The sequence below is a fragment of the Hypomesus nipponensis genome, chromosome 13, assembly GCF_054491055.1.
Source record: "Hypomesus nipponensis isolate SF chromosome 13, ASM5449105v1, whole genome shotgun sequence".
Lineage (NCBI taxonomy): Eukaryota > Metazoa > Chordata > Actinopteri > Osmeriformes > Osmeridae > Hypomesus > Hypomesus nipponensis.
In genome coordinates, this window is record NC_140373.1 from 3,442,857 (window position 1) to 3,465,604 (window position 22,748).

General features: G+C 50.7%; 1 protein-coding gene across 5 annotated transcripts in view; it reads left to right on the forward strand.

Moving 5' to 3' along the window:
- Positions 1–22,748, forward strand: part of mpripa (myosin phosphatase Rho interacting protein a) — a 45,634-nt gene that overhangs the window by 13,579 nt on the left and 9,307 nt on the right. For 2 of the 5 annotated variants that reach the window (XM_084669865.1, XM_084669864.1), the window contains exons 4-17: positions 8,129–8,280; positions 10,107–10,191; positions 11,699–11,752; positions 12,988–13,231; positions 13,471–14,059; positions 15,368–15,509; positions 15,704–15,820; positions 17,674–17,730; positions 17,838–17,906; positions 18,071–18,160; positions 19,698–19,807; positions 19,955–19,993; positions 21,171–21,957; positions 22,092–22,208. In XM_084669865.1, the coding sequence (XP_084525991.1) occupies positions 8,129–8,280; positions 10,107–10,191; positions 11,699–11,752; positions 12,988–13,231; positions 13,471–14,059; positions 15,368–15,509; positions 15,704–15,820; positions 17,674–17,730; positions 17,838–17,906; positions 18,071–18,160; positions 19,698–19,807; positions 19,955–19,993; positions 21,171–21,957; positions 22,092–22,208 (2,652 nt within the window). The remainder of the gene's footprint in view (positions 1–8,128; positions 8,281–10,106; positions 10,192–11,698; positions 11,753–12,987; positions 13,232–13,470; positions 14,060–15,367; positions 15,510–15,703; positions 15,821–17,673; positions 17,731–17,837; positions 17,907–18,070; positions 18,161–19,697; positions 19,808–19,954; positions 19,994–21,170; positions 21,958–22,091; positions 22,209–22,748) is intronic. The other 3 variants (XM_084669866.1, XM_084669867.1, XM_084669868.1) reach the window with 3 other exon arrangements.

The window sequence follows — 22,748 nt, forward strand, 5'->3', positions numbered from 1 at the left end:
CCAAAGGCTAGTTTTTCTTTTTCTTCTTGTTTCGCACGTCTCAAGTCCTAGGCAGATTGATCAAGTTCCCGCTAGCATGTTTACCAATTGTAATAAAGCTCAGTTGTTGGATTGCTCTCATCGCCCTATTGAGACGTCCTCATTGGCTGAGTTCCGCTTCTTGCCGGGTCCATGCTGGGGGCTTGAACCCCAGCTGCAGTTGACAGTCTGTCAGTGCTGCAACAGATGCAGGTGTCATCTGACCTCTTGACCTTCCACCTCCAGCTTTCACGATGAGCCAGCCAAGCCACCTGCTAGGGTCAGGCAAGCTCAAGGCACGGAGATTATTTTGTTTTGCCAACACTGATCACGAAGCAAAGATATAATTAGATTTATGTTGAATCAAAGTTCCAATATGTCTTGATGACCTCATAGGACATTTATGTATTTTCTTCTTTGGGCTTGTTTGAATTAACCCTCAGGCAAATGGTTGACTGCGTAGTGTAATGCTTACAGCAAGACATTCCACGGCGACAGAACTTGCATGGCATGTTTAAGCCTCTAACTCCGTGGCAGCAAAGAATAGCCTGTGTATCAGATGAAGATCACGGTATGCCGTGTATCTCAAAACAGATGTTGTACCCAAACGTCCAACGTTTTTATTGATACTCTTTTGCCCAATTGAATGCACAACGATTACTCATAAAGGCACAGGAACCCGGGCAGTCAGTCGGTTGGCTGCTGTTCTCATTGTTGTTGGTTGAGCTCCTCTCTTTAATTACCCTCTCCGGCTTCCTCAGGACATTGCCCAAAATTCCCACTGCCGACGGCCATGGCTTGGCCTCCCTCCAGACCCACCACCTAATCAGCTTACCAGGGTGCTCTCTCTCCTCTTGCTTTCTCTATATCTCTCGCTCGCTCTCTCTCGCTCCCGCCCTCCCTCTCTTTCTCTCTCTCCCCCCTAGCCTTTTGTTTTTCTTATTTAATGACCCCCTCTGTACAGCATTCTCTCAGGGGAGAAGCAACGAGAACAGCAGGCTAATTGCTAACTAGCACCTAGCTTCGAGCTGAGGGTCTGCGGTGGAATGTTTCAGCCCAGACCTGGGCAGTCACGCTGAATATCTTGCGGAACGCCTGCGGTCCATTAGCCGCTGTTACATACTGTCGGACGATTTGAATAGCTGGACATTTGCCTAGAGCTTTATTATCAAGGAGTCATCTGAACCTGGGTGGCACCTCCTTATGTAAACGCTTGACTGACGGAAGACTAGGCTGAAGAAACTAGGCCTGCCTGGCTGAATGACACCACTCTGTTCTGTGCAAGAATAGTTAGTGCGCTCATTTTATCATGCTAACTAGCACTGGTGCTACATGAATTGTTTGCATATGCTTTATAGTAGTAGTACTTTATCAATCCCTGGGGGGATATTGAGCTGTAGTCTGCGCAGTATAAGGCAAAAGATTTTCCTGGAAAATGATGTTGGGAGGTGGAGAACTGGAGAAGTGCCCAGTTTCTGTTGGGGAATAATACCTGTGGTTGTGACACAGACACAGTATGGGTCTTGGTCGGCCCACTCCTCCAAAGTGCTGTGTCAGAGGACACTGCAGACATCCAAACACTGCTTCCATCTAAGGACTGGGACTCTGTAGCGGGTGTGGTGGGGGTGCGTTCAAAAGACCAGGGTCCTAGAACTGTTCCCCTCACACGAATACAGAACTGTGGATTACAGATTTGTTTGTATGGTTGTTTAGTTTTGTGTTGTTTTTGGAGAATCCATATTTTCATCAGGAAACAGTGGTTTGATGAGATAAATGGGAGCCGTGCAACAATGCCGTCCAATCCACCGGAGCAGGAAGTGCACTTGTGACTGCATCATCTTGTTGTTCTTGGAAAGGGTTGCCCATGGATACGTGGAGTATTCTAATGGGTGGTTGTAGTCATGGTTGATGAGGGGGTGTGCGTGTTGGGGGGGGGGGGGGGGGGGGGGGGAGGGGGTGAAGTGTCACAAGCATGCGTTTACTGACTCAATATTCCACAAAGACAATCCAGGCCTTCCATCCCTTCCTGTCGCCATGGAAACTGGGTCAATGGAGCTGACCTGGGTGGCCAATGAAATCAAACAACAAAAAACATTGTCAATCCGCCCTCCATTTCTGCCTCTTTAGCTCTAGTAGCTCACACGCTACAAAAAAAATAAACCGAGAACTTCTGGGCTTTTAGCTGTTTTTACAGATGACATGAGAGAAGGCAGCGATTTGAGCTGTAATTTGCTGGTATGAATGAATTAGCAGTAAGTGTGTAGTGGGCAGCAGCAGCATGCGAGAGAGGAGAAGGGAGCAGACAGTCACAGCAGATGTCTCTAGGAGGCGGGCGGGCGGGCAGAGGGAAGGAGACCAGGGGAGGACATTTTGGGATGTTTCTAGTTCTAGGTTCTGCTAGGATATGTGTGAATTGTGACAACTTGAGGGTGACAGAAAGGTCGTTAAGAGTGGATGGGTTTGGAAGGCGGTGAGTGGGCCGGAGGAGAAGGCTGACGGGAGGAAGGAGAGAAGGAGGACGGTGTGAATCATCGCTCTCGGAATGGTTCTGGAACATGAAAATGCGTGCACGCACGTAGTGCAGCTACTGTGCAGATCAGGAGAGTCTGGCCAAGCACCTGTTCTATCGCCACACCACAGATGGAAGTCTGACTCGCGTACGCTCACACACACACTTCCTGCAAAAAAAAAAAAAAAAAAAAAAAAAAAAAAAAAAAAAAGTTCCCCTTCAGCTTCGTAACAGTGATCCGTCTTCTCACAGTGCTGGTTCCACACATCACATGACGTAGTTCCATCTCTCCACATACGTTTGCATAGCCCCCTTCATCCTCCAACTCACCCTCCTCATCCTCCTCCTCCTCTCCGTTCTGGGCTTCGGCTGCTGCAGCGCTGCTGAACCGAGCATCACACCACCCACTCCTCTCTCCGAGGACAGATAGGCGAAGAGGAGGAACGACGGATCGCCTCTGCTCTTCCCCACGGGAACTGAGGAGGACTTTGTGTTGCTGTCCTCCATCAGTACAGAGGGATACCATCCGTTGGGCGAGCATGTATCAGGACAGCATGTCTTGTGTACGTGCACACACTTGAACCATCTGAACCACATTCCAGTGGAGTGAGGTGTGTGTCTGTGGAAGTGCCCGGATGGGCATGTTTGCCCTGAGAGCAGCCTGTGATGTCTGCCATATGGCCAGGAGGGATTTAGACAGTAGAGGATTCCACTGTTTGAGGGTTTCAGCAGGGAGGGAGGGGTGGGGGTGGGGGGGGGAACGGAGGTTAGGGGTGAGTGTTGAAACAGGAGGGAGGTGAGGGTAGGGGTGAGGGGTTGGGATGAGTGCTAGGATGAGGAGCAGTAGTTATCTTCAATCCGTCATCTTCCGACACCTGGCATGACTGTGTTGTGTTGGATTACTGGAATGAGGATGCAGGTCTAGATGAGATGACTGGATCTGTTTGGCAGCCAGGAGCCGATTTTCCCCGGAGGTTGTTGGTTGCCGTGCTCGTGGCCGTCGGCACGGTGTATTTGCTCATGTTGTTCCAAGTCTCCAAGGAAAAATCCATCGCACAATTGGCGTTATCAGTCAGAACCGAAGGAAGTTGGAGCCCAGACAGGACTGTAGGTCCATATCCATGAGTCAGGCTTGCTCCTCAGCCAAGAGGTCCACATTCATTGTTCTCTCTCATGATCGCCCCTGTCGCTCCCCCTCTCTTTGATGGTCGAACTCGAGCGACTCGGAGGAAGCATGGGGAAGCACTCAACATTTGTCCACTTTTTGATTTTCTGGCCCCCAGTTCTCCACAGGTTACTGACCCAGTGCTGGGGGGGGGGGGGGGGTAGGTCGGCTAATGTATGAGATAAGGTGGATGTGGTGATTACAGTAAAAGTGAGTGGATATGGTTATCTGATTGGAAGTGATGACCATCGGGGGAAATCTCTGGGCCTTTTGTAATTCACCAGCGCCTGTGTCCCATGACCTCACCGCTGTGCCGCAGCATGGAGGCTGCGATCATCAGTAACACTGGGATGGGACGTAGCGCTCTGTCACGGCGCTCCGAGCTCTAACCTTCACCCCGTCACTCTGAGCTCTAACCCTCACCCCGTCACTCTGAGCTCTAACCCTCACCCCGTCACTCCGAGCTGTAACCCTCACCCTGTCACCCTGTCACCCCGTCACTGTGTGCTTCCTCCTGCCTCCAGAACGAGGCTGGTTGGCACCAAGCCCTCGTACTCGAAGGGAGATCTGAGTTATCTTGGCAATGGAGAACTAAAGCCACGCACACACACACACACACAGGCATGGGGACACAGATGCACAGGCACGGGGACAGACACACACACGCACGCACACACACACACACACACACACAGGGAGCAAGCTGCCAAAAGGAGCAAAATATTTCTCTCCGGATGTCATTAGGTGGAAAGAATGGGATGTTTTACTTGTGCTGTCATGTGGCCAGGGGTGAAGTTCTGAGACCGCGGGGCCTGTCTGTGTGGTTCCAGTCTCATTCTCATGTCTTAATCAGAGAGGCCACTAATGATGAACACTGCTGCCAGACAGGGCAACATCTGGACACAGATAATTAGGAGAGGGAGAGGATGGACAGAATGGAGAGGAAAAAGAGGGGGGGAAACCCAAAAATGAAGCGTGAGAGTTGAGTGTTTGTTTGGTGTGGCTGCCAGATCGCTGTCGTCGGGGTCATGGATCATAGACTGCCCGGGCTGGTGTAGGGATTGCTAGTTAGCGTGGTTAGTGCTGTTAGCGTGGCTAGTGCTGTTAGCGTGAGGGAGTGCTTGGGTGGAATGACTGCTTTATTAGTTGAAAAGAGGTGTGTCTGTACACTGGCATCTCATGATGGGTACAAAGAGCAACACTGAATGCTGGCTGAAGAGTCAAAGATAATGTTGGCACACATGCAACCATGAGGCATGTTATCATAACATTTCAAAACATGTTGTTGTTGTTTTTTTTAGGAGGGGGAAATTCCCTCCGTCTTTGTCTCTTTCTTCCCTCTTGCTCTCTGTCTCTCTCTCTTCTTTTTTTGTCCGCCTCACAGTTTTGCTCTCTTACCAACACAAACACACGTTATTCTTCTCTCCCCCTTTGTGCTCAGTCTTGAGTGGAGCCGCTGGCACAGTTCGAGACAAACGACACAGTTTACCCTCACTTCATCGTTTCCACGCATCCGTCACAAAAGAAGGTTTGTTTGTCCTTCTCTTCTCTGCTCGATGTCTCTGAAATCTTGGTCACTTCCTCGTGGAGAGGGAAGGTGGAGAGGGGAGAGGAGAGGGGGCAGTGGTTGACAATCCCACATTGTGTGAATGGTAGCGCTGCTCCACAAAGAGCTCATTGTGGAGTGTGATGGCCCAGGGAAAGGCGACCGGGTCTGGGTTGGGGGACTTGGCGGGGTGTTGGGGCTGGGAGCTGTGGCCCGCTTGGCTGGGGACTGGTGGAGCTCAGCTGACGCTGTCCAGGGGCGGGGAGGGGGGGGGTTGGGTACACGTGTGACAGTCCTGTGCTGGTTGGGCTGGTACATTCCCCACACCTTCCCCCCCCCCCACACACACACACACATATACCAAGCATGCTAACTCTCCACAAAAATGCAGCAATCTATAATCTCTCAGTACACAGTAATGTTTTTATGAAAATTAATTTTGGTGTAGGCGTCCGTGAGTTCTTGTCTTCCGCTGATTCCACATTGATGCACCTGGCCTTCCTGGAGAGCATGCAGGGTTGGGTTGAAAGCCGAGGGTTTAAGCAGCTTGGACAACTGTCCACGGTATTAGCTATTTGTTTGGCCTGTCTGTCCTCCTCTGACCCTAGCCCAAGGACATGCCGCCTGTTTATTTACCTGAACAGATGGGCCTCTGCCCCTGAGTCAGAGTTCAAATCACTTTTTACTTTCCTACGCCTCTCCCTCCCTCCCTCCCTCCCTCCCTCCCTCCCTCCCTCCCTCCCTCCCTCCCTCCCTCCCTCCCTCCCTCCCTCCCTCCCTCCCTCCCTCCCTCCCTCCCTCCCTCCCTCCCTCCCTCCCTCCCTCCCTCCCTCCCTCCCTCCCTCCCTCCCTCCCTCCCTCCCTCCCTCCCTCCCTCCCTCCCTCCCCTGACAGTGACAGGGCTCTCATGTCAAGCTGACACCGTTCCCTCTCGGCCCCGGGCCCCTCTCTCCCAGCTGTCTGTCTGTCAAGGCCGGCTGCTCGCCCACAGCCCCTCCACCTTCCAGTCAAGGGCCCTGCTGCCCTGTGCAGACTGGTCAACCCAGAGGCCCCAGAATCCAATCAGAACGCCATCGTGTTGAATAAGGGACAGAGACGCTAAAGATCAACTCTTTTGGACAGTTGACGATTTTACTGGAATGTTCAGAGCCAGATAATGATAATAAATGTTTTTAACTGTAGGTCTTTGAAACTGATATAAAGATCAACCTTCTCACAGTTTTTGCTTTGAACTTTACTTCTCCAATCGTATCTCTACCTTCCGTTTTTTAAACTGCTGAATGTAGATTACATGTCGGTTCGTGACCCAGGATAGAGTTTATGTATAGAACTTTCCTCCCGTAAATAGTTTTATGAATCGGAGGCACCTGTTGTCTTCGTAAGGTCAATCGAGGCCTCCCAACCACTTTTTTGGGGCGGAACGACCATAAAACGTCAATCATTCTCTTCGCCGTCCACATCAAAGGCCCCTCATGAGTCTAAATGGCTCTGTGATTGGCAGGCTATGGTTAGTCTGCTCACATGGTGGCTCTGAAGTCAGATTTGTCGTCATCCGCTAACTTGACCCTGGCGCCTTTTAATTTGGTCTCCCACTTTGTCTCTTAATATATTCAGAATCGGTGACGACTGTAATTTATCACTCGTGGTGGTTTGCTGCCTCTAATTCTGCCCGTTTTCTTGTTGGAGGTCGGTTGGACCCCGAGGGGTGCCTGTGTAGAAGCCTGCTAGGGTTTTCTTGCTGGTTTCTGTAGGACTGTCCAGTATACGACACAAGCAGAGGTCTGGTTGTATCTCAGGTTTGACGCTCCTCTGATTCGCCAAGGAAGGTCAGTGTAAAGCAGAGATTGGTTTCTCTTAGAGGTGTGCTGTGTGTGTGTGTGTGTGTACGTTTATGTACAGAAAGCCTGTCCATTCATAAGCACAATGGCGTTTTGTCCTAGCAATGTCCACATTCAAGTGTCCTGAGACACTGACACTGTTATGCGTGTTCGACAGAGAGCGAGTCCTTGTTTGACGTGGTGTCAAACGCAGCGCAACTTTGTGACAGGTGGAACTAGGTGTCCTCCCTCTGTGTCCACACACACACACTCACTCGTTCACACACACACTCACACGCGTATGTACACTCTCAAACCTTCATGAACCTACACTAACCAGTATGTGAATCCCTGCTCCAGTGGAAACAGGCCAGTATTATCCGTGACAGCTCAGAAGGTCTGTTGGAATAGGGCAGCTCTTGGGCGTCCACGAACCCATGCGGCAGATAGCCCAACTCTCTCATCTCGACCCAACCGTGTCCCAGATTGGACAGTCAAACGGCTGAGCCCCGCCTCTCGCCCCCCCCCCCACACACACACACACACACACACACAGACACACTCTGAACCCGTGAACTCTCCTTGTTTACACAAGAACGGGCAGAGCTGTTCCCAAGTTCTGAGGCGTCCACTCCGGGAACATGAGTCACTTTAGCCGAGGCGCTGTAAACATGGTGTCGTGGGTGTTGTTGTGAAGTGCGCTGTGTGTGTGTGTTTACCTGCGTGGACAGTGTTGCGTCTTTGGCGAGGGTGTTTACATCAGCGTGTAGCCTCGCACTTGGCTGCTTGTTGTTGTTTGTGTCTGTGTGACCGTACCCAAATGGCAGATGTCCGCAATCGCTTCGGAATATTTATGACCCTAAAGAACTCTGACGTTCTAAGGTGACACACAATGGTAATAAACAACCACAACTCTGTGACCGTAAATACTTATCTCTCTCTCTCTCTGTACTGCTCATATATCCAGACCCGTGTCTGTCTGGTGTCTCTGTCTATCCAGCGTTGTGAGGGACTGAGCCGTGTGGACAGGCCCTGTCTCTGACCCTGTCCCTCTCCGTGTGTGTCCCCTCCAGCCCAGCACGTTACCCCAGGGCACCATCAACATGAACCACTGCTCCGACGTGGTGGATGGGGAGTCGCGCACGGGCCAGAAGAACTCTCTCTGCATCCTGACGCCAGAGAAGGAGCACTTCATCCGGGCCGAGTGTCGTGAGATCATCAACGGGTAACGGTCACCCCCCTCATCTCCCCCCCCCCCCCCCCCGTCTCTCTGTACCCTTTATCCTGCCTCCTCTTTCTCTTCCCTCGTATCTTGTTTGCTTCCTTCCCTTTCTCTCCTCCCTCTGGTTTCCTTTCGACCGGCCTGAATCCCAGGGAGGGCGCGATGCGTTTCGTTTGCTGTCGTCACCGCTCTGCCCCCTGCTGGTTGTTTTTGAGCAGCACAGCCCCAAATCTCTCTCCCCTAATCCGCTGTGCAATGACTGTGCACATTCCTCTGCCGCTCTCCTCCCTGTGTGCCCCCCCCCCCCGCCCCATCTCTCTTTCTCTTGTTGCTCTCCCCCCCTCAGCCTGCACTCGTGACAGACTCACTTCCCCTGTGTGCTGGCTCATCAGCGTACTGACACGAGCTCCTTCCTCTCACCCGGCTGGTTCCACATTCTGCCTTCTGCCCTCAGAACACTTTGCTTTGGGGGTTGTTTATTTAGTTCAGTCACCTCATCTCCAGTGAGCTCACAATGAGTACAGTGCACAAGCCACATTGTTGCCGACCTGCCTCACTGTTACACTCACTCTCTCTCTCTCTCTCTCTCTCTCTCTCTCTCCTCCTCTTGAGCTCATCTTAGCTCTGCTAACAGCAGCTATCTGCTCCCACACACACACACACACACACACACACACACACACACACACACACACACAGTCCTCTCACCCTGGACCTGTGCCAACTGGTGAGCATATTGGCCCAGACAGTGTTATTGCCATCTGACAAGGTTGGGCCAATGACAAACACCCAGATTAAGAAGATCTCTCATGTTTCTCTCCCTCTCTCTCTGTCTCTCATAGTGTAGAATAAGCCACACTCTCTCTCAGCGTGCTGAAATAGTAATCACTCACTCATTTCCCAATCTCAAACTACCGCAGAGAGAGATTATAAGAATAACATCAGAATGAATAACAGATTACACACAGTAGCAACATTCTGTACTAGAGGGAACTGTACACACACTGATTTGTGTCTATGTGCAACAAAAAAAAAAGGGAGGATTTAGTGCACAATATGTTCATTTTACAACTTGTGCATATGGTAAAAATTCCCAGAAACGACCTTTTATCTTCTAAGCTCATCTCTGCCCTGGCTGTACAATGTTGCCAGATCCTCCTGTACCCCAAAGTTCCGAGGGCAGTGAATTGGAATACTGGTACGCTTAGACAAGATTACACAAGATTGTATTTCTGTCGGATCTTTGTTGATTTCTTTTTTCCCCCCCTTTATCCATTTGCTCCGGCATGCTGTAGGGAAGCCTCCACCCGAGGTGTTAAATGTCACAGTACAGAAGGGCTGAATAGGCTTTCACGCTCTTCACAAGGCGGGCGGACAATGAAGGGGGAATATTTGATAGCTTTCAAGTGCTGTGCTCCACAGTGATGGCAGTTAGCTCCTCAATTAGACAACACAGAACTGTACCTTTGCCGTTTGTTTTCCATGCCATGGTGTTTAGCTGCTGCGGGCTTGTTTTGTTAAGTCTTTGATCAGAACTGACATGTTAAATGTAGGTTCATGTTCTTCCTTGGTTTACCTGTACACTTTCTGTGCTAAGAAAGGCTTTCTGTAAGAGACTGTGTGAATCTGATACTGTAGATAGCGTTTGTGTTGTTAGCTTGTTGTTGGTGATGCCAATCTTGTGAATTTGGATCCAGACCTAAACCAGAGGAGGCTGGCCCCTCCCTCACATTGGATTGGACCTCGGCACATCCCATTCCTGCCCGGCTGAGTATGTGAACACCAGGGCATAGCAGCCCCTTGTGACCTTATGACCTTTGTCCCCTCAGGTGGCAGGAGGCTCTGACGGTCTATCCTCGGACCAACAAGCAGAACCAGAAGAAGAAACGCAAGGTGGAACCCCCCACCCCGCAGGTAACCTGGCCTCCACCCTCACCTCCACCCTCGCGTTGCTCTGTGGACCCTCATACCTCCTGAGGGGAAAACAGATGACTTTATTCCTATTTGCTTCCCACCATGTGGCAGTATGAGCACTGACACACAACCTTGCAGAGTATGAGCAAGCCCACATTCAGAATGAGACACTTACCTCGAGGGGTAGCATGTCATCATCTTTTCGGAGGGTTCAAAGCGCAGACATGAGAACACACAAGATGCCCAGCAGGACGGGAAATGCGGGCTCCGTCGGTACATGCCTCTGCCACAGGGGCGTTCTGTGGCGTTCCAACCAAAAGGTTACAGCTCAACAACAAAAGGTTTTGAATAACTTGGATGAAGTTATAGTAGGTCATATCCCATGCCCCTCATCAAGACCACCCACCTGGGGGCGGAGATTTTTGCTTCATCTCTTTCTTCCTGATTTTGTTTTCTGGGGCTCAGCCAGGTTTGTGGTTCAGGGAGCCATTGTCTGGGGCCTCTAATGGCAGAAACACAGTGACCCTGCTTTGGGTTTGGCACAAACAGCCTCATTTGTGGAAGAAAGAACCGCAACCCTGGGATGACCCCCCTCCTTGGTGCCAGCCTACCCAGGGTCAGGCTTAGAATGAGTCTGTTGAGGCTCCTTCTAAAAGCCTGCTGAGTTGACTAGTGTGTCGCGAGGGATTGACGAATTTACTAACTTATTGAAATTCTGATGGAGCCACATGTAAATGACGCGACAAAGACCACACTATGCGTTTCATAGCCAGTCCTTCAGCCGAATTAGTTCATATTCACCAGTAATCTTAGACTTCTCTCTCCGAGATTCACTTCCATGAATGTACTTCAAGTGTAAAAAAAATGACCTTTAGTGGTGATTTTCTGACAAGACAAACGTCTACGGATTGGACGTTCCCTCGCGTCCTTCCAAAGCACACCACTCAGGAGGACAGCCCCTTTCCCGCCTGAAACCCCTCCACACGCTCAGTCCCAACATTTACAGGAGACGCATGCCTGCTGGGTAAACACACACGCTCGGTGAAACACCTGTTTGTCTTGTGGGAAGTGCCCTCCAAGACAAACAGCACCTGCAGCGTGGGGAAGGAGGAGGGCCGTGTCTCACCGTGACTCCTGGCTCCAGAGTGTGTCCGCTCAGCCAGAGTGGCGCCCGCAGATGAGATGCCACGGCGTCTGGTGTAGAACCCGTTTGTGGCTGCAGGTTTTTCTACCCGGCTTGGCAGACGCTCTTATCCAGAGTGACTTACAGTAAATACAGGGACGTTATCCTCGAGGCAAGTAAGTTGAAGTGCCTTGCCCAAGGACACAACGTAATTTGGCACATTCGGCAACCTTCTGATTTAATAGCCCGATTGTAGGCCCTTTCACCAGCTCATTGTCTGTGGGTTTGATCAACCGTCAGTGCCACGTAACTGCAGTAGTATGTTATTGGTGATTCAAACACAAACCCCTCCCCTCCACTGAATAGGCTATGTGTGATTGGCAGGCTGGAATATCTCCAAGTCGACGGTTTTCCACCGGGGACACGAACGGACATGCTGTGAGTTCAGTTCAGCCTAACTTGATGTGCTTTAATCTACAATGGCTGCACAATCTCAATCTTTAAATTGCTAATCCCAATTACTTTTCGGGATTACTGTTTCAGTTTATTGTGCAAATCTCTTCGCCAGGAGTGATTGCTGCTTTGGTGGCATATACCAAATGTTGTGCGTGCGCAAGTAAACATGGGGCTGGTGAAATCTGAATGCTGGCTTGTTTTTTAAATCTTAATCTTCGCTGTCTATCCACTTGGTTCTGTGCTATTCAACTTCATCTTTTCTGAGGGGATGTTGTTGTTGTTGGTGAGGTCTACTAATCTCTGCATACAAAATAATCGATCAAACACACGATTAGCCTTCACTATTACACATTAACTGCTTCCACAATTATTTGGTGAGACCAGATGTAACCGTAAGTACAGTACTGTGGTCCTACTTGTAATTAATGAGCAGTTGCAGCTTCCTGGTGTGGGGTTGGCAGGTGTGACACTGGCAGGTATGAAGAGGCCCATGTTGTCTCATCTCAGTACCACCTGAATGGGTTCCGTGTCTGGTCTTTGTTCTGTTACAAGACAGGTGCTATTGCCATAAAGGAACTCTTTGTTCTTTGTTGGGCTATGTCTCAAGCTATTTTTCTCTCTCCCTCCCTCCCTCCCTCCCTCCCTCCCTCCCTCCCTCCCTCCCTCCCTCCCTCCCTCCCTCCCTCCCTCCCTCCCTCCCTCCCTCCCTCCCTCCCTCCCTCCCTCCCTCCCTCCCTCCCTCCCTCCCTCCCTCCCTCCCTCCCTCCCTCCCTCCCTCCCTCCCTCCCTCCCTCCCTCCCTCCCTCCCTCCCTCCCTCTTTCTCTCCCCCTCTCCCTCCCTTTACATCTCCCTCCAGCCTTCTCTTTCTGGAGTCTTGTCAGTTTTCTGTTACGAAGCAACAATAGTCTTTGCAGAGCCTGTCTCCGTGTTAAGCCTTGATTGAACATGTTAAAAGAAGCCATTGGATTCAACTCAAGAACATGTCATGGCGAAGGCGACAAACTCAACAAAGTGTACCACAGTTGTTTGATTAGAAGAAAAGGTTGACAAACCTTTTATGAAATAACTCTTTTTTTTTTCGCCATCGCCTCCCCCATCACTTGTTGTTCGACCTCCTACTCAACTTCTCTACGTTTTTACAATGATCTCTTTTCCCCTCTCTCCCCTTTCTCCTCTCCCATTACACCCCGCCATCGACCTTTGACTCCCCCACCAGGAGCCTGGCCCAGCCAAGATGGCGGTGACCAGCGGCGGAGGCATGGGGATGGGAGGAGGGGGCACCATCTCCTGCCCGCCCAGCAGCATCGCCAGCGCCGAGCGGGTCCAGCCCAGCCGGGCCAGCCTGTGGCAGGAGGAGGCCCGCTGGGCCCGCTCCAGCATCCCCTGCAGCCGCAGCGCGTCCTGCCTCAGCCAGCTGGGTCAGAGCCTGCCGGCCGCCAGCCCTGTGGACACCCGCGATGGTGGGCAGTGGACCGGTCGGGGCTTGATGTTGTTAGGTTTTGGTTGACAGGGACGTTATTGATTTAAGGCTGGTGTGAATGTGCCTCTTGTCAGGACAGTTTGTTGTTGTCCCTGACACAGGGTCATACACACACACACACACACACACGTTTGTCTGCAAAGGAGGAGGGAAGCTGTCAAACACGAGAATGCGAATGAAACCCGATCCCTAACAGACGCCGATGGCTTTCGTTTTCAGACAGCAGCACCCTGAGCAGCGGTCGAAAGGTACGAGTGGAAAGCGGCTATTTCTCCTTGGAGAAGACCAAGACGGAACCCCCTCCTCAACCCCCCCTGCACCTGCCCCTGTCCTCCTCCTCCACCCTCCTCTCCACCACCACCACCACCGCCTCAGGGGCCCCACAGCACAGGTACAGCCCCTCGGACCCCGACTCGCACCTCTCCTCCTTCTACCCCACCCCAGAGTCCCTCCTCCCCCCGTCCTCCCCCGGAGCCCCCCTCCTCTCTCCCTCCTCCTCCGGCGCCCTCCTGTCGCCCTGCTACTCCACCATCAGCTCCTCCCAGAGCTCGCTGGACTCGGAGCCCAGCAGCAGCGCCCCCAGCTGGGATGGGCGTGGCGGCGGGGGCGGGGGCAGCGCTGGCTCGGCCGTCGGAGGAAGGGCGGGCCGAGCGGGCAGGGAGTACGTGGCGCTGTCGGACGTGCCTCGGGCGAGGAGGCTGAGCCACCGCGAGGCGTTCCGCTCCGACAAGAAGCGCCAGGAGCTGAGGGCTCGCACACGCAGCCCCGGGCGAGAGGAGGTGGCTCGGATATTTGGGGAGGAACGCAGGTGAGGGAGCAATGAGGATGTGCCACACACACACACACACACACACTCACTGTAAATACAGTACATGCCCAGAACAGGGATGCTCATTTAGATTTGTATTTTATTTTTTACCGATAACTGACGCTCTTTAACGACCATGAACTCGCCAACGAGACTACAAATGAAAAAGAGATGGCATGTTAAGGCCTCGGTGTTGTTTACAAGCTCTGTGGTCAACATGCATGTTTTCTAGCCCCCTCTTGTGGCGCTACTGTCATAGTGTACTTTCTGTTTGGCCTCCTTCGATATCTCTGCTCTTTCTTGAGGTCACTAAAGGTGATTTTATTTTGGTTGCAAGTATTAAAAAGGGCAATTGTATTGCATGCGTATTTCTCCAGACACTAATGGTCTCATTTTAACTTGCTCTCTCCTGCTATGGCTACTTTGCTATTTGGGTTTGTTTTTTTTCCATCTCTTTCAGGAGCTTCTGACAGTCAGCCCTCCCAACCCCTCCGCCCTCTGCTCCCCGCCCTGCCCTCTCCTGCTGCTCCGCCCTGCTGGTTGCCCCTGCTGACACCTGCTTTCTTTCATTTCACATCAACACTGCCTGGGAACACACACACACACACACACACTCTGTCCAGGTCCAGACTAAGGTTCAGCTAACGCTGCTGATGCCATCATTGCTTTACCTCTTAGAATATGTCCCCAACCCTCACCTGGTCACCCGCCTGCCTTTTCCCAGCCTTCTGAGGGACACACTAAACACTATTCATAATTATCTTTAAAAAATATATATTTTTATTTCAGTACCTACGGAAAGTGCTATGTGCCAAAATGTACTCATCCTCTTGGGCCTCTTGTTTACAATGTCATATTGTACTCGCATGAGACTCTTCTGTAAGAGAGAGCTTTGAATTATATACTTGCTATTTTGGCTTGAAATCTATGACCTATGCTCTTTTGTAAAGCTCTCTCTTGGAAGTCGCTTTGGATAAAAGCGTCTGCTAAATGAATACATGTAAATGTAAATCGCTTCCAAAGTGCTGCTCTGACCTCAAGTTCAAGCTTAATGATCCTGACAAGCTGGTGTACAGATTTTTAGTTCCCGCTTATCTTTAATTATACTTAATAATTGTGGTTCATATCTTGCTCACAACATGACATAATCAATTAATCAGACTGATTATTTGCCGTTTGTTTCTTACTGACAGTAAGTCAGTGACATCATCATGGACTTAGCCTTTTCCCAAAATAAATGGGAATGTACAGTATCTCATAAGAAAATGCACAATAATGTGCTCTAACGTGTGTTCTTGCGGCGGCCAGTCGCTCGCAGGTGATTGGCCGGTTTGAGTCGGTGGATGGCGAGGAGCAGATGGACACCAGCACGTCCACGGAGCCCTCCTCCAGCAGCGCGTCCGTCCAGCGGCAGGGGCGCAGCGAGAAGCGTCCCCTGTCCTGCAAGCAGGTACTGCATCTCCACCACGCCAACACAAAGCCTTCCTAAAGTAAAGCTGAGAATATATGTGACGTTCCGAAGCCTAGACATACTCTTTACAACCTGACAGGTTTGACCTCTGTTCCAGGTGTGCTGTGTGTATTCTATGTTAGCTGTGGTGTTCAGAAGGGGTTTCAGGTGCTGTGCATCACCTGTGTTTTCAGGACATGTCATTGGACGCTGCTTATCAACGCTCAGTTCCGGATGCGTCAAGCTCCTCCTCCTTGAACTTCCGCAGAGCCAAGTCGCTCGACCGCAGAGTGACCGAGTCTTCCATGACGGTCAGTACACATACTATATACTTTGGTTGGGATTGTCAGTAGAAATAATTACGAGATTTGTAAAATTTTACAGAAATGTTTTATACAAATGGACATCCCCTCCTGAAAGTATGTTTCCAGATATTACAATTACCCCAAAGTCAGAATCAGAATGGGATTTATTCACCATGAAAGTTTGCACAGACAAGGAATTTACTTTGGCAGGAAGGTGAATACAATTACCATATAGGAACCTAACATTTTAATATGTGGACTATCTTTACTAAGGGTACATAAACTAGCAGTACTAAGTGGAATTAGAATTAAATATAATGTACAATAAAATATAAGTTGCCAGAAATAAAATATAAGTTGCTAAATTACAATATGAAAATACAAAAAACACAAATATTACAAAAGATACAAATGTACAAGGTAGAAGGTAAGAGGATATTTAATAGTATGTTAAAATCTAGTTGTTTGACCCTGTGAGATCCTCTGGTCATTAGGAGACAGAGGCTGAAGGTTTATGAGCAGGGCTGTTGGTTTCCATGGAGATTTATAGGTCTGCGCTCTTAGTTTCTTGCTGAGAATTTCGGGGCTGGGTAAGAGGGCTGGGAAATCATTGTAGGTCAAGACCTGTGCTGCATTGTGGGTAAAGAAACTCTTGTTTTTTGTTTTGTTTTTTTACACCGTTTTGTAAATGGCTTAAACTGTCCAAAAGGCCATCATGTAATTAGATCAGGAGTGGTTCCTAAATCAATGGTTCATAATAAAATGTACTGAATCAATCGGCCACCTCTACAAGGAATCAAAGTGGATCAAATCACTGTGATACGAGCGTCGTAACTCTGCTGTTCAGCGCAGGGGGGGTGTGTGGGGGGGGTGTGTGGGGGGGTCCTCCTTCTGAGTGACAGGGCTGACCCTCGTTTCAGCCTCCCAGCGCCAGGCGGGCTGGTCTGGGGTCGGCCCATGGCTGTCGTTGGGGCGTCTTCCTGTCAGCGCGTGCTAGGTCAGGGGGGGGCTGCAGCTGCCAGAATCATGCAGGCCCCCCCCCCCCCCACATCACCCCCTTCTATATAAATAGCTGGTGTGGAGTGTGTTAAAGCTGCAGACCTATGTACGCTGCTTCCTGAGAAGTTGACTGAGTGGAGGTGTGAGAGTGTGTGTGATGACTCTGTGCCAGGCTGCTCCGCACCTGAGGAAGCTCAACAGAGATAAGGTACCGTCAGAGCTGTGCTGGGGTTGTGTGAAAGGACCGCTGTCATGTGGGCTGACTGAGTAGGCTTGCAAGGGGGGCAAGCGTGGGGTGAAGGGCTGAGTTTGGTGGGAGACATGCACCACCTCTAGGTGCTCTGAATGGACATTCAGTGTTTTTGGCACACAAAAAAAAGATTATGAAGAACTTGAGGAAATGCAAATGCTCGTGATTTAGACATTTGTACTGAATCGGTAAAGTAGCTTAAGTACTGAATTATTAAACAACATTCATGTGGATATTTTAAAATTTATTATTTCAAGATGGGTCAAATCGAAATCTTTTTTTATTTTATTTTTTGCACACGTGATCACAAACTTGATACTGCATTTGTTCTCAGCCACAGTTTTCCCATTACATCAAGTCTTATAAAAATGAAAACATGTATTTCTATTTTTGTATATGGAATTGGAGTATTTGGCAGTCAGCTGTAAAGTGATTTAGTAGTGTTGAACTGTTGAGTGCATTAAGAATCCATCCCAGCTTGCTAGCTAGCCAGCCAGCCAGTATATGAACCTACAGTTTGTTCAGTGAGCCAGCCATCATGAGATCTGCTGTAAGTTGTCATTCTTCTTCACCATCGATCTTGACTTTCTGTGGTGACTTTCCCTTACAGCCTGATCTGCTGAACTTCAAGAAAGGATGGATGACCAAGCTATATGAAGATGGCATGGTAATATCTTTCACAAAGGCTTCTGTGTCACATCAGTGACCCCATACCAAGCTATCCTGGTGGGTGAGACTGACTCAAACTGACTTGATTATCATCTTCTCCTCCAGTGGAAGAAACACTGGTTTGTTCTGACTGACCAGAGCCTGAGATACTACAGAGATTCTGTAGCCGAGGAGGTATGACGGAAATATTCACAGTTTAAAAGTATTCAAAATTCACAGTTTAAAAGTATTCAAAAGTCACAGTTTTTAAAGTATGCCGTAAGTGTTCTGAAATTGTCATATAATGTCACTAATCCACCAGATGTCACAGTTTGTTTGTTTTTGTCGACCTCTCCCAGGCTGCTGACCTGGACGGCGAGATCGACCTGTCCACCTGCTACGACGTCACTGAGTTTCCTGTCCAGAGGAACTACGGCTTCCAGATCCTTGTGAGTGTCGAGCAGTGAGCATGCTCACGACTCTTACATTCACATGTAGTCCTTTAGCAGACGCTCTTATCCAGAGCGACTTACAGTAAGTACAGGGACATTCCCCCGAGGCACGTAGGGTGAAGTGCCTTGCCCAAGGACACATCATATTTCACGCCGGGAATCGAACAAACAACCTTCTGATTACTAGCCCGATTCCCTAACCGCTCAGCCATCTGACCCCCATCTGACTCTCTGCTGCCGTTGAGAATGCTAAGTAACAAAAGGAAAAAAAAGAGCCGCTGTTCTGCGGTGCTGCGCTCTAAAAACAGCCGTATAGCACCGTGTCTCACCGGTGCACATATCACCGTCGCAGTCTGGTAGTTCCTCTGTCCTCAAACACTTCTTTGTCCCATCGTGAGGGATGTCACCTGACCTGTCATCGCCCATGATGGAGTGACATCATGCGCTCTATATCTGCCATAGACTCTCGCCCCACCCTGCCGTTCTCCCTGCCCTCAATCCTTCATGCCGCCCCAAACATGCTGACCTAACCTCCCTCACTCGGACCGCTTGACGTGCTGTCTGCACCAGTGTTTTGGGACAAACTTTTTTTTGTTCGGGGGGGCGGGGGCAGGCCGAGGGGGGGGGGGGCAGGGGGGACAGAGCTTTGAGGCTTTTGATGTAATCCTTAACGGCGCTGAGTCTAGACTGCTAGATGACCTCGGGTTGATGACCAAGGTGAGGATGCTTGTCTCCAACGCTGCAATCCCCTCACTATATGGCTACCACAAGTCATCCACTGACTGGGGGCCAAACAGGAACTTGATCCATGCCATGTAACTCCTAAAGCCATGAATACCGCCGCCCCATGTAAATCAAGCGCTCATGTCAATGGGAGATTTATGAGGGTACTTTGAGAAGCACCGATTTGATCCCGACTTGTTGACTCAGGGCTGTTACCTGGAGGAGCTGGCCTGTAAGGTTGGGGTTACATTGGCTCCGAGAATTGGCACTTCTCCCTTCCGACTTCCCTGATGGGTTTACTGGTTGGAAATAGAGGAGTGGAGAGGGCATGGTTCACTCCAGCCGAGAACATTGCTTTAGTGATCTGAAATGAATAATAACGGCAGTATTTATAACCATTTTCCTCGGTGCGGGCAAACCAGATGGAGCCCAAAAACAGGGCAGAGGGGAGAACCGACACCACAGAACGTTGTGTCTGTCAGGTGCAGGTTGGTGGGTGGGTGGGTGGGGTGGTTTCGGAGCGGTGTTATAGTACATTTAAACAGATGATGATTGTGCTCAGCCAGTTGGATTGAGCATACTGGGAATGTTACTGAGAGAGTCTTGGAGATGAGGGAAGTGTGGTTTGGCAGGCTGAGGGTAGCCTGGCTCCCTCTCTTCAGGGAGCCTTGTAGATGTCCCTTTCAAATACAAACATGCACACATTGTGATTGTGGTTGGCCATTCACGTTTTTTACATTGCATTGTTAATGAATGTTGCGTCACTTTTGGCGGCTTGTCATACTAACTCTCTGTCCTCCTTCTTTTCCAGAGCAAGGAGGGGGCATGCACTCTGTCAGCCATGACCTCCGGAATCCGCCGGAACTGGATTCAGGCCATCATGAAGAACGTGCGGCCCACCATCGCCCCTGACGTCACCCGGTGAGAAAGGAACCGCTCACTGTTGGCTCCTGTCAGCGACAACAATTTCAGATTTTTTTTTTTTTATCTGGCTAACCTCTTTCTCTCCCCCTCACTCTTTCTCCTCTCTCCCTCCCGCCCTCTCCGGTATTTCCATCCTGCTTCTAGGAAAAACATCTCTCTGAAACTATCCGTTCTGAAGCCCAGGTTGGAGAGCTTGTGTGTTGACCCCCCCCCCCCTCTCTCTGTGTGATGTAATGGTCCAGTAATGCCTGCGCTGTGTGCTTGTCGTCCCACCCTGTGTCATGTGATTGTTGAGTAATGTCTCTCGGTTGTGTTGCGGAGGCTGCAGCCTCCACAGCCCAACAGACCTGCCAGTAAGAGCCATAAGTAGCATGAGCAGGGTTCTATATGTACTGTAGCGACAGACATATTCATAACTTTGTTTGTTTTTGGAGCCTTACCCCTCCCTCCCCCCCCCCCCCCCCCCCACTAGTGTTTCCTCTTCATGGTACATGTCAGGTGCCTCGCCGACCAGCAGATACAGTTTTAGCGCCGTCGTCTGCCTCCGAGGCGGCCTAGTCCTGAGGGAATGCGGGATATTTTCGGCGTTCCTGCTTAGACACCTCGCGGACACCTCTTCCTTATTCTGGGGGGATGTGTCCCTCCGCCTTGCTGCCCCCCCCCCCCCGTCCTCCCATTCCACAAGACGATGGAAATAGACCATTTCGTCAGCTCACTTTATTTAGGTGTGTCCCGCTCGCCAACAGTGGAGGTGGATGCCTAGCAGCGTGGGGATTACTGCGGACATATTCCTCACGTCTACTGTACAAACCTGAGGAAGCCACTGCCCCCTTCCCAGGGAGATGGATGGTGGCAGCAGTGCCCCGTGTCTCAGATGACAACCCTCCAGGGGAAAGGCCGAAGCCGACAGGAAACGCTACGTGTTGTGTTTGCAGTTTGTCTCCAGTGTTTTCAAAGCTGATGTTCTGGCTGTTTTGGTTGAGCTTGGTTTGAACTCCTCAAGATGAGCAGTGCCACAAATGCGTGTCTGTGTCGTCGCCTGTCAAGCTTTCATGTTGTGCAGTCGTGTGAATTTCATGCAATGTGCATGGAATTATTGTCTTTGTGACGACACAGCCACACTGTCCCTAGAAACACTGATTCAAGACCAAACTTATGCGAGAGTCCATATCTGCAGATCCGTTCACATTTATCCAGTGCTTTTTGGTCGGAATTGTTTATGCCCACCCAGTCTTATTGGCATACAAGGCCCATAAAAAATGCTCTAATGAGAATGTGGTGTAACGGAGTCGTAAGTGCTTGTATGCTTTGGTTAGATAACTGAGGTCCTCTCTCTTGTTCTTCTTATCATCCCTCTCAGCTCCCTACCAGAAGAGAAGGCCAAAGCGCGGGTGGTGTTGGAGCCTTGTCTCCAGCCCTCCCTGGGCCCCAGCCCCAGCTCTGAGGCTGCCCGGGTGGAGGTGCACACCCAGAGGCTCGCGGACGGCGTCCCCGCGTCGGAGCCACGCAAGAGCCGGATCCGAGAGCGACGGCGGGAAGGACGCTCCAAAACGTACGACTGGTCCGAGTTCCGGCCGGGACAGACGGGGGGCGAGACGAAGACGGAGCGGGCGGACACGGCCCACCTCGGCCCCGCCTCTTCCTCCTCCTCCACTTCCTCCTCTTCCTCCTCCACCTCTTCACTCGCTTCCTCCCCAGTCTCCACCACCTCCTCCGCCCCGACGTCCTCCTCCGTCTCCGCCCCTCCTCCGCCCTCCCAGGTCTCCTCGTCCACGCCGGCCGAGGGGCTGGACCCGGAGCGGGTGCGCCGGCGTGACGAGAGGAGGCGCTGTCTCCAGCACTCCCCCAACACGGTCACTGTAACCATGACCACCACGCTCAACGCCGCCGTGGGCCTGGAGCCGAAGACGCCCGAGGACCAGGGCAGGATGGAAGTGGACCGACCGGCCGCCCTGCAGCCAGACCCCAGCGGGGAGAGGGCGGGCCGGCCCCCTGACGTTCAGGTGGAGATCGAGCAGCGATGGCACCAGGTGGAAACGACGCCGCTTCGGGAGGAGAAGCAGGTGCCCATCGCCACCACGGCGGGCAGCTCCTCCGACTCTCCCGGACTGCCCACACAAGACCTAACAGCTCTGCTTGACAAAGAGGTTGGCATCCATTCACGTGTCTTCGCTCGTTAAAAACGTTGATACAAATCAATTGCGTCTGAAGTGTATGTAACAATCGAATGCATCTCTGGTCATGCTTGTGTGTTTGTGTGTGTGTGTGTGTATTTGTGCAGCTGGACCAAACACAGAAGGAGTTGGCCAAGCTGCAGGAGCAGAACAGTCTTCTCCAGGAGCAGTTACAGGACTCCAGGGGGAGAGAGCTGAACGCCAGGGAAGGCTATGTGCTGCAGGTACCACCATCCAGCCATGAGGGCTGCTTCATTATCTTGAATGTAGATCAATTACAATTGTGTGTTTATTGTTATCAAAGATTGAAAGAATAAAGGTTTGTAGCACTTGGAATTTTAAACCTTAAAGGAAATCTGCTGGTATGTGACAGATGAGATTGTGTGTGTGTGTGTGACTGCTACAACTTGTGTGAAATTCTACTAACAGGTGTTGGGTCTTTGTCTTTGAAATGATTATGCATGGTTGTGTTATTCTCAGCATGAATATCTTCTGTTTTTACGGAGTTTCACATCTCCTGAAAAATGATTAGGTTTGGATTGATATGAAGGTAAGACACTAGAGGCCTTGCGCTGTGCTTTTCACTTCCAATGTCCCTTACATCCTGTCATTTTGAAGCCTGGTTTGTGCATGACGTTGGGCAGTTAGGAGCATGGTTTCAGAGATTTTCTAATTTATCTTTGACTCACATTGAAATGGGTTTGTGTTTATATACAGTCATGTTCTCAGGAACGCTGACTTGGCACGTTGGTCAGTTTTCACAT